Below are 9,507 nucleotides of genomic sequence, written 5' to 3'. Positions count from 1 at the left end.
GCATTACCGACAGGTTGACGCTTACGAATTATTAATTTTTGGTTGTAAAATAATTGTGTTGTTGTATGTTTGACTACAATTACGTGTTTTTATTATATGGTTTCTGTTAAATAATCACCACATTTCCTTTATTTCTGGAATTTTCCACAGAACATTCCAGACATTTTTCCCGAAGCGCCCTCTGACGGCACTAGTATCATCAGGTGTCACTTCGTGGTGTGTTCTGCGAGACTTGTTTTCCGCAAAATTCGTGAAATAAGTTGTTAAATCGATTTAAAAAATGTCTCTCTTTGGCTCTCTGATGGGCGACATGGAGGATGACCCCTATTTCGGGTAAGTACCGATGATTCCAACTGAAAAAATCGCCGCCAAAATCCCATAAACAATCCGCCATGCTGTTTCCGAGATGAACTCAATTTTAATCAAAAAACTCAACTTCCAGGACCCATATGAACATGATGCGCCAAATGAACACGATGATGAACTCCTTCTTCAGCGACCCTTTTGCTATTGGAGGTTTTGGTGACTTTGACAGAGGCCATCGAAGCATTCACAACTCTCTCATGCCTTTCTCCATGCCAATGATGCCCAATTTCAATCGGTTACTAAGCGGCTCCTTGGATTCCCTAGGGGGTTCTCTAGGGAGTTCTCTAGGAGGCTCCCTAGGGGGGCACAGTTACAGTTCCAGCACCGTTGTTAGTATGTCGTCTGGTCCAGACGGACGGCCACAAGTGTACAAAGCAACGTCGAGCACACGCACTGCTCCTGGGGGCATCAAAGAAACACAAAGAACTGTGACTGATACAAGATCTGGCACTAAAAAAATGGCCATCGGACATCACATTGGAGACCGCGCACACATCATCGAAAAAGAGCACAATGTGCGCACTGGAGATCGAGAGGAGAAACAAGACTTCATCAATCTGGATGAAGATGACGCTGATGATTTTAACAGAGAATGGGAAACTAAGACGAGAAGCCGTTCAGAAATTCCTAGAATCAGTTCAGGATCGATGAGGAACCGACACTCATACGGAAGTCCTGGTAGCATGTTGGCCATCACTGGAGGCCCAAGGTAATTGCTGTTTTTTGTAATAATACACACGGGTATTTTATGGCGCTAGTCTTTTTTTGTATTATACACAAGTAGTTTCATTCTCTCGCACTTTTTTCATTTCTTGAAACTTTTTTTCTGTGTTTTGATGTTGTGTTAAATGTTATGCGCATGTAGTAGACGTCGACAAAGACAGGCAACAGCGTTGGTTTCTCCGCGTAGAAGTATACGATCTTCACCGTTGACTGTTCCACAGTCCTCATCAAGGTAGGTTTCTACTTTTCATCAATCATAAAATGAACTAATAACAGAGCTAATCCACCATGAACATATCCAGTCATCATTCTTTTTATTTTTTGTTTAAATCTAATAATTCATGGGAATTTGGTGTCTCATTACAGGTATCATCAGTATTAGAATGTAAATAAGAAATATTCGCGAACTATCACAAAAGTAAGTCGGTTTTAGTAATTTACTTTTATTGTAGTGCTTTCCATTATAACTCATTGTATGTTTTTATTAATCATGAATGCCCGTGTTTGGTAATATTTTATATATGTTTGAATTCACGTTTCAGCTCTTTGTCATCCGCCAGGACTCCCTACAGTCCGCCTGGACAAACTCAAGGTCCACGAAAAAGTAAAAATGTGAAGACAGTGTCTGGATCACCACCTCCAGCGGATTTATAAATCATAAATGTTACCAACGTAATAAATTTAAACGCTGTCTCAATGGAGGATTGATTTTATTTTTTCTTAAAGAAATTTCTTATTATTTATTTTTAGTTATCATGTCAAAATAGTACAATGTTCGTTTGACTCCTTTCCTACTCAAGACATATTTTCTCAATGCAATTATTTATTGTTAATTGTATGACATGTGTAATGTAAAACTGTTGTTGGTGATTTTATTGTAAGATTGGAATTTATATTATGCTATTTATGTAATAAGGTATTTAGAGTATGTGATTAGATAAACTTTTCAAATTGTATTATATTAGATAAGGTTAACTGTATCTCTAGTTTTAAATAAAATTATGGACGACAAATTTTTTCTTCCACAAATCCACCAGTATTTATAACAGTATTTATAATCGAAATAAAATTTTTATTATACTAATAATTATCACAAATAATATGAAGCAAAAATTAGTGTTTTAGTAAACTTTGAAACATACTACACTTCATTTTCAATGCTATGTGTTCCAGGCGCCAGCTCCCCATAACAATGTTTCGCTTTAGGATCCTTATAAGAATTCTCATGTTGCACACTTTGCGAGTTTGTCCGACACTTAGCTAAGCACAGCTCAAAATGATCAGTAACTGAAGCAAACAACACATTATTCTGCTCAGTGGCTTTACCCAAAACATTCTCCAACATATCTTTCTACAACACACAAAATTAATCCACCCCCATAAAAACCGGCGAACTCACCTTATCAGGGTGCAAGCAACAAGATATGCAAAATTCGTATATAGCACAACAATTGTTAATTTTGCACGTCTCACAGGAGTATTGTGGACTGGTTTGCGGTGTATCATTGCAACACCCCGAAGGTAAAATCTCGTGTCGAGGACACACGAAACCCCTGTCATCGACTATCAACACTTTTCCCTGTACAGAATTGCGGCAAGTTTCAGCATCATTGGTCGAATTGTGTTGTTGAAGGGTGCGCCAGATGAAGGGCTGCGTTCGCCGAATTGGAACAACTTCATCACTGTCCAGGAAATCGCTCTAAAATAAAAACCGTCAAGCTGTGGACAGCGGTTTCTGGGAGCCCCACCTTGCTCACATAGCTTAAGATGCAATACAGTAATGAAATCGTGAGAATTAAGCCTAAAATAATGCGCCGTCTTATGAAGCGGATGAAAGCCGTCGACCACATGGTTTGTTTAAGATTATTCCGGTCATTTTATGATCAATTGATATGGAAAATCGTCAAACACGCATTTTAGGGCACTTCATTGATAAGCGAGAGTTGAGGTTATGTTCACTTATGTTTATCTTCTCAGAGCTGTATTAAATTTAAGCAGATCTTAATTTTTCAATAAATGAACATAACATAACAAATAAAGCGGGTAATTGTTTTTAAACATATTGTTTGTATTTGTTTTTTGTGTTCATGATTAACATATAATGTTTAAAGGTTGGCGACCCTAATTATCATCAACTGTCACTCACATGGTGACATAACCTCGAATTGCAATAGTTCGAAAAAGACTTAAAAATGAGTAATTTGTGCAAAAATTTTACGAAAATTATTACTCAAGTGGCAACTAATCGATTGTATTCGTCTTCGTACAAAAGTGCCATTTCTTTGGATAGTTTATACCCCACTAGTAGTTTAAAATTGGCAACACCTAAAAAAGTATGAGAATTTTCTTTTCTTCGTCGTTTATCAAATTTTACTTTACAGCCCCCAAATGAAGGTCAGGACAAGTTCACAGGTTACATTCCAATAGAGGAACTGGATATTACCTACAGCCGAAGTTCAGGACCCGGTGGACAAAATGTGAACAAAGTTAATACTAAAGTTGAAGTTCGTTTCAATATAAGCTCAGCGAGTTGGATTAATGATGATCTTAAAAGTAAACTACTAGAAAAGGTACTTTTAGCCATCACTATAACTTCCTTTAAACTTTGGATTTTAGTATAAAAACAAAATAACCAAGGAAGGTTTTATAATCTTTCGGTCTGATGTAACGCGGTCACAGCATTTAAATTTAGCTGATTGTTTAGAAAAGATCAGATCATCAGTCAGAAGTTGTGTAGTAGTGGAACAAGAACCATCTGATGAAACGGCAGAAAAATTGAGGCGACGGTAACCCATTTAGCACATTTGGTAATAATTAATACACTTTTCTTATTAGGTTTGAACGAGCAACAAGAGAACGATTAGCGCTTAAACGAACACGATCCCAGGTAAAGAGCAACAGACAAACACCGCTAGTTAATTTATAAATAATAACAAAATAGCCTTTTGCGAATTTTATTGAACCAAGTTATTATTATAATAATTAAAGAGCAAAAACAAGATATCTCATTAATGACATTTTTTCCAATAATCAAAACCACAACTTACATTAAAACTACTTTGCACTAAAATAATATATTACAAAAATATATTACTTAAGAGTAAAACACTTTCAATCTCTTTCGCGATCTCGTCTTTTATCGCTTGAACTCGAGTGACGTGAATGTGAACGACGTTCACGACTTCTGGATCTTGACCGATGAGAACGGCTCCTAAAACTTTTAATTACCACAATATTCAAACTTGAACTTGACTTTAACCTGTTGTCGCGTTCACGATCGCTCCTCTCCCTGTCTTTGCGATCCCTTGACCTGGAGCGATGTCTTTTAGATCTGCGATCAAGCTCACGTCCTCCCACGTACTGTTCACGGTGTCTCTCTCGATACCTATCGTCTCGGTCATCGCGATCTCTGTCTCTCGTCTTCCGTTTCTCCTCTTTTCTTTTTTCTGCAGTTTTCTATATTAAAAAAACAAGTATACATTAAATTCGAAATTTGATTTTTTTCAATTTTACCTCAAGCTCCGCTAATTTTTCGCGAATCTTGATGAATCCAAGGTGTAGTTTACCCCCGAAATGATCAGCTAGACGTCTATCGTTGTCATGAATGCCAAGATAAGCTGAACAAACTTCGCACACTCTCAGCTTCTGCTGTTGGTAACTACTTGCCGGCATTGAATTGCGATACTCTTGCTCGGCTTCGAGTTTTCTTTTTCTCAATTCATCTACTTCTTCCATCAACTTCATGCTCTCATCCACAAATCCCTCCTCTCCAAGCTGTTCCGCTTTTGCGAGTTTCTGACCGATTTGTTCAGCTAATTCGTGGACACTGTTTGCTTTGACCGCAACTTCGGCCGAAAGTTCTTCTTGTGTTTCCGCAAGTCGTTGTTTAGCTGCCTCTGTGCGACGATCGCAGTCGCTGATGAAAGCTTGCAAATGTTCCATTGCCTTAAAGTGACTTAATTTAATTGCGAATGAGATAGTCGTGATGTTACTTACATCCAAGTCATAAAAGTAGTCCTTGGAAGCTTGGGCTTTTTCAAAATCAGCCCTTAAGGCCAAATCATGGATTCTCGGGCATTCCCCCAAGTCCATGCGCTGTCAAAAAATTCAATTAGACATTGATTATTACATGAGAAAAACAGATTTTCCTATTAAGTGGAGAGTTAAGACCTCATTTGTAGTTTGATGATCTTTAACATTAAACAACAACTATTACAGCTCCAAAAATCATATTCTACACAGTAAAACGGGCCTAAATTCGACAATCACAACTCAATTTTTGGCAAAGTGAAAGTGAAATGGTTCAGTGTGACACAGAATTGAGATTGTGGAAAGGAAAGCCCGGTGATGACTTGAGTAAAATAAATATAATAAATAAACTTACAATTATGGCAATTTCCACATGAAAATTAATTCCTAAAGCGCAGCCCGATTTTCCGTTAAAAATCGTGTTTATAAACGCACCAATTTTGATGATTAGATCGGCTAAGATCCAAAAATTGTTATTATACTCACGAAAAAAGCCACAGTGCAATCGATTGGACTTGAGCAAATTTTCATTTATTTTATTACTCGTTTTTTTCGAATACTCACAAGATCCTTAATTAAGGTTTTGTATGTAGTACATGCATCTTGTACTATAACCCTCTTTATTCACTTACTTACCAAGGCAAACACAAAAAGACAATGTTGGCGCGGAAATGGGGCTCCACTAAGAAACCCCAATTGCCGCGGCAACAAATCCGTCGCAAGTTACTATCAACATTAAACCTAATAAATTCAATTTTATACGTACGTCATAGTACTTACATACAAAACTAACACCTATTTCCTCATCATTATATAGAAAATTGAAGTTTCTGAAAATATAGTGCGAATATTAGTCCACCGAATACATCATCTATTTTTTCAAAAAAAAAAAAAACAAATCAAAAGACAAAATACTCGCTAAAATTGTGCGGAAACTGAACGACTTTTTCAAAAAAAAAAACTAATAATAACAAAGTACACTTACCGTGGATGTAAGGATCTCATGGGGGCAACAACCCAACAAAAACGACTTGCACACCTTTGGATCATTAAATTTCACTTGGTATTTTGTGGTTTCACCTGCAATACATGCAGAATTGCTTAATGAGGTCGTAAATTGAAAGAAAATCGATGACGATGAGCTAAACTAAAAAAATGCCTTACCGTTACGTCCGGTACCCATTAACTGATCTAACATCGCCCTCATCTGATCGTGGGCCGTCATTTTGGTGGATTTTCTCAAAAAAATCACAAAATTTGCTTCAATTTCGTTGACTTTGATGGTGATAAGCAGCACTATTTCACCACGAAAGCAAAACGCAAAATGGCGTCGCTGCCACTGCAGTACCAACATAAATCGTGACGTAAGATCAAAATCACTAAATCGATAATTGATTGGCGCATTTAAAAAAAGCTCCGCACATTTATTATTAACCATCCTTTTTTCAATACAAACTGACGACGGTACAGTGGGATTATTTCCTGAAACAGGCATTGTAATCGCCCTAGTTGTTTTATGTTTTTGACTCCTCCACCACGCCTGTCGACGAATAATACAGCTTATTTGATATACAATAACACCACCCCAAACTTAAACAGGGGCTCTTTGTTACGTTTCACTGGCACGCTTCTTCTAAACAGGACCGGCTTATCTTTAGTGGTATTAATTTATGAAAAGCAGTTTAGTAAGGGGTTACAATAAATACTTTTGGAAACAGAAAGTCAGCCTTCAGTCCTTCACTCTTGCTGGACTCTGTTCTACTTTGTACTTTCCCTTCTTGTCAGTAATTTTGTTGTTATGCAACTTTACAAAATCTAATGTGTGACATGTTTTTATATGTAAAATATGTCCAACTTCCAAGCAAAGCTCTTTTTCAAATTTCAAAGTTTCTTTTTCGTCACAAATATGGGTATGCTTGTTAAATTAACCTTAAATTGGTACTCGAAGAACTTCAATGACAAGGTGCACATTTATTTTGTTCAGAAATGGGCAGAATTTCTACAAAATCTGAATAGGAACTTCGCACCTTTCAAATTTCGCGCGTTTCTTTCCTTCAACTTTTGCCAGTTCAATCACGAGAGGTCGCAGAAGGTGGCGAAATTTGAATGACGCAAAGTTCTTTTTATCGCACGGTGTATTTGGCTTAGTGGCGGCCAGGATTCATTTAATTTGAATCGAAATTTGTTATTAAAATGTCATACCTAACTTTCTTAAAAGTGACACAGCGCCAAACCCCTCCTCTCCACAGTTGATACACAACATTGATACAGAATATCAATCCAGACGTGTCGTGGAAAATCATAAATTTTCACAGAAAAAATGTTTTGATTTACACCAAACTTGAATTCTTTACATGGCTATTTTTGAATTTCATTCCAAAAATTGTACCTGTACTAACTGTTTATTTTTCGTACACCTTTACAAATTTACGATTCCTTTTTCACAAACTTTTCCTTTTACAGTAGTAAATTTGTGACATTTTATTTAGCCACTCACGTATAAAATAACATTTAAAAAAGATTCATCATTTTCTTTTGCGACATCAACATTTTATAACTTGCTGGAACAATTTCGATTTTCGTATTCCAATTCAAAAAACTTTCCAACATTCACATTATTCGGGAACTACACATGTTCCATCAGAACATGGAACTGGTTCGCAATTAATGGACTTTTCGCGCTCACTCTGTAGCTTGCATTGCAAGAACATATTTCTGGAGCAGCACAAATTCCATTAAAACAAGACACGGAACACACTGGATCACAAACGAATTTACTGACTTCGCTCAGTTCGTAACCATCATCACATGAATATGTTTCTGGGAACACGCAACTTCCATTGGAACACGGTGTGGAGCAAACTGGATCACATATGTATTGGTTGTTTTCATTCAGTGTGTAACCGTAGTCACAAGAACAAGTTTCTGGAGCTACACATTTGCCATTAGAACATGGTGTTGTACAAACTGGTTCACCAACAGAGCGATTTTTATTGTTCAGTTTAAATCCAACATAGCAGGAACAAGTTTCTGTAGCTACGCATATTCCTCTAATACATGGTGTAGAACATACGGGATAGCACACGTACGGATTTTGTAAGATACGTTGGTAACCTCTATAACAAGAACATCTTTCTGGGGCTACACATTCCCCATTAGAACATTGCGAAAAGCATTTAGGTTTACAAACGTACTGATCTTCGTCGCTGAATTCATACCCGTTATAACAAGAACATATTTCTGGAGCTACACACGTTCCATTAGAACACGTTTGGGAACAAATTGGGTTGCAGATGTATTGATTCGTCTTGTTTAATTCGTAACCATTAACACAAGAGCATATTTCTGGTGCGATACATGTTCCTTTAGAACACGGAACAGAACAAACTAGTTTGCAAACTTGTTGATTGTCTTCGGCCAATTCATATCGTTCATCACAAGAACAAGTTTCTGGAGCTAGACATTTTCCGTTAGAACAGGGTGTTGTACAGACTAGTTCACACACGTAGTGATTTTTCGTACTCAGTTCGTATCCGTCATAACAAGAACAAATTTCTGGAGCTACACACTTGCCATTAGAGCATGGTGTAGAACAAACTGCTTCACAAACATGACAATTTTTCTTACTCAGTTCAAATCCAATATAGCAAGAATAAGTTTCTGGAGCTACGCATATTCCTCTGGCACATGGTGTCGAACACACTGGATGGCAAACGTATTGATTTTGGGAGCTGTGTTTGTATCCTCTATAACAAGAACATGTTCTGGGGCCACACATTTTCCATGAAAACATCGAAAAGTGCACTTAGGTTTACAAATGTACTTATTTCCCTCACTGAGTTCATACCCGTTATTACATGAACATATTTCTGGAGCTACACATTTTCCCTTAGAACATCGAAAAGAGCACTTAGGTTTACAAACGTACTTATTTTCCTTGCTGAGTTCATAACCGTCTTCACAAGAACATGTTTCTGGGGCAGTACACAAACTGGGTTGCATTTGATTGTTTTATAAGAGTGGTCTTGGGAATATCCATCACAACAGGTCTGTTCTTGTCTAAATACTATAGTTAACTAGAATAGTTTTAGTACAGATACTTAAAACACAATAATACTTACTTTTTCAGTGAAATCATCATCATTACAACAGACTAGTACGAATGTAGATTTCACGTACCTGTTTTAGTTTGATTAAATTATTCTGTTGTGTGATTTTTTGTGTACTTACGGTACTGAATCCATAAATATTCCAGTCTCAGAAGCCGTGGATGACAAGTAAGTAATTATTATCATAAAGGGGAATACTGAATAATATGGTAACAGCGTGTTTTCCAGAAGGGAAGTAAATGATAAACTGAATAAATGGTAATTGAAATCAGTTGACGAA

General features: G+C 36.9%; 5 protein-coding genes across 8 annotated transcripts; 2 read left to right on the top strand and 3 right to left on the bottom strand.

The window, feature by feature from the left end:
* Positions 1-191: 191 nt before the first annotated feature.
* LOC135132412 (myeloid leukemia factor) lies at positions 192-1,788 on the top strand. Of its 4 annotated transcripts, XM_064060498.1 has the most exons (5): positions 192-333; positions 443-1,075; positions 1,232-1,321; positions 1,456-1,507; positions 1,632-1,788. In XM_064060498.1, the coding sequence occupies exons 1-4, from the start codon at positions 281-283 to the stop codon at positions 1,469-1,471; spliced, it is 792 nt and encodes a 263-aa protein (XP_063916568.1). In that variant the 5' UTR covers positions 192-280; the 3' UTR covers positions 1,472-1,507; positions 1,632-1,788. The 4 variants fall into 4 exon arrangements, with proteins under 4 accessions (XP_063916568.1, XP_063916566.1, XP_063916565.1 ...); XM_064060496.1 differs by lacking the exon at positions 1,456-1,507 and having other exon boundaries at positions 1,235-1,321; XM_064060495.1 differs by lacking the exon at positions 1,456-1,507.
* Positions 1,789-2,140: 352 nt separating this feature from the next.
* On the bottom strand, positions 2,141-3,072 carry LOC135132414 (SREBP regulating gene protein). The gene is made up of 3 exons (XM_064060499.1): positions 2,838-3,072; positions 2,489-2,788; positions 2,141-2,440 (listed from the first exon to the last, which is right to left on the bottom strand). Exons 1-3 carry the CDS (start codon positions 2,937-2,939, stop codon positions 2,231-2,233), a joined length of 612 nt encoding a protein of 203 aa, XP_063916569.1. The 5' UTR covers positions 2,940-3,072; the 3' UTR covers positions 2,141-2,230.
* Positions 3,073-3,205: 133 nt separating this feature from the next.
* On the top strand, positions 3,206-4,101 carry LOC135132415 (large ribosomal subunit protein mL62). The gene is made up of 4 exons (XM_064060500.1): positions 3,206-3,422; positions 3,471-3,659; positions 3,706-3,875; positions 3,925-4,101. The coding sequence occupies exons 1-4, from the start codon at positions 3,282-3,284 to the stop codon at positions 4,013-4,015; spliced, it is 591 nt and encodes a 196-aa protein (XP_063916570.1). The 5' UTR covers positions 3,206-3,281; the 3' UTR covers positions 4,016-4,101.
* Positions 4,030-6,628, bottom strand: LOC135132410 (putative RNA-binding protein Luc7-like 1). Its single transcript, XM_064060490.1, has 6 exons — positions 6,283-6,628; positions 6,104-6,198; positions 5,086-5,184; positions 4,603-5,034; positions 4,349-4,545; positions 4,030-4,300 (listed from the first exon to the last, which is right to left on the bottom strand). Exons 1-6 carry the CDS (start codon positions 6,611-6,613, stop codon positions 4,201-4,203), a joined length of 1,254 nt encoding a protein of 417 aa, XP_063916560.1. The 5' UTR covers positions 6,614-6,628; the 3' UTR covers positions 4,030-4,200.
* Positions 6,629-7,744: 1,116 nt separating this feature from the next.
* LOC135131662 (epidermal growth factor-like protein) lies at positions 7,745-8,896 on the bottom strand. Its single transcript, XM_064059508.1, has one exon. The coding sequence runs from the start codon at positions 8,894-8,896 to the stop codon at positions 7,745-7,747; it is 1,152 nt and encodes a 383-aa protein (XP_063915578.1).
* Positions 8,897-9,507: the final 611 nt, after the last annotated feature.

The sequence above is a fragment of the Zophobas morio genome, unplaced genomic scaffold (genome assembly GCF_036711695.1).
Source record: "Zophobas morio isolate AGI-343-1 ecotype UQ-CSIRO unplaced genomic scaffold, CSIRO_AGI_Zmor_V1 ptg000021l, whole genome shotgun sequence".
Classification (NCBI taxonomy): domain Eukaryota; kingdom Metazoa; phylum Arthropoda; class Insecta; order Coleoptera; family Tenebrionidae; genus Zophobas; species Zophobas morio.
The sequence above is the reverse complement of the archived record's forward strand: the minus strand, read 5'-3'. Positions and strand labels throughout refer to the sequence as shown.

What these genes read in the sequence shown, in the direction of transcription:
- LOC135132415 (XM_064060500.1), top strand. Translation starts at nt 3,282, where the DNA reads ATGAGTAATTTGTGCAAAAATTTTACGAAAATTATTACTCAAGTGGCA. An exon ending in AATTGGCAACACCTAAAAAA is followed by an intron (nt 3,423 to 3,470) that starts GTATGAGAATTT and finishes TTTACTTTACAG; the next exon opens with CCCCCAAATGAAGGTCAGGA. An exon ending in GCAGAAAAATTGAGGCGACG is followed by an intron (nt 3,876 to 3,924) that starts GTAACCCATTTA and finishes TTTTCTTATTAG; the next exon opens with GTTTGAACGAGCAACAAGAG.
- LOC135132412 (XM_064060495.1), top strand. Translation starts at nt 281, where the DNA reads ATGTCTCTCTTTGGCTCTCTGATGGGCGACATGGAGGATGACCCCTAT. An exon ending in GCCATCACTGGAGGCCCAAG is followed by an intron (nt 1,076 to 1,231) that starts GTAATTGCTGTT and finishes ATGCGCATGTAG; the next exon opens with TAGACGTCGACAAAGACAGG. An exon ending in GTTCCACAGTCCTCATCAAG is followed by an intron (nt 1,322 to 1,631) that starts GTAGGTTTCTAC and finishes TTCACGTTTCAG; the next exon opens with CTCTTTGTCATCCGCCAGGA.
- LOC135131662 (XM_064059508.1), bottom strand. Translation starts at nt 8,896, where the DNA reads ATGTGTGGCCCCAGAACATGTTCTTGTTATAGAGGATACAAACACAGC.
- LOC135132410 (XM_064060490.1), bottom strand. Translation starts at nt 6,613, where the DNA reads ATGCCTGTTTCAGGAAATAATCCCACTGTACCGTCGTCAGTTTGTATT. An exon ending in ACTACTTTTATGACTTGGAT is followed by an intron (nt 5,035 to 5,085) that starts GTAAGTAACATC and finishes AGTCACTTTAAG; the next exon opens with GCAATGGAACATTTGCAAGC. An exon ending in AAAAATTAGCGGAGCTTGAG is followed by an intron (nt 4,546 to 4,602) that starts GTAAAATTGAAA and finishes TTTTTAATATAG; the next exon opens with AAAACTGCAGAAAAAAGAAA.
- LOC135132414 (XM_064060499.1), bottom strand. Translation starts at nt 2,939, where the DNA reads ATGTGGTCGACGGCTTTCATCCGCTTCATAAGACGGCGCATTATTTTA. An exon ending in TCTTAAGCTATGTGAGCAAG is followed by an intron (nt 2,789 to 2,837) that starts GTGGGGCTCCCA and finishes TTTTTATTTTAG; the next exon opens with AGCGATTTCCTGGACAGTGA. An exon ending in GTTGCTTGCACCCTGATAAG is followed by an intron (nt 2,441 to 2,488) that starts GTGAGTTCGCCG and finishes TGTGTGTTGTAG; the next exon opens with AAAGATATGTTGGAGAATGT.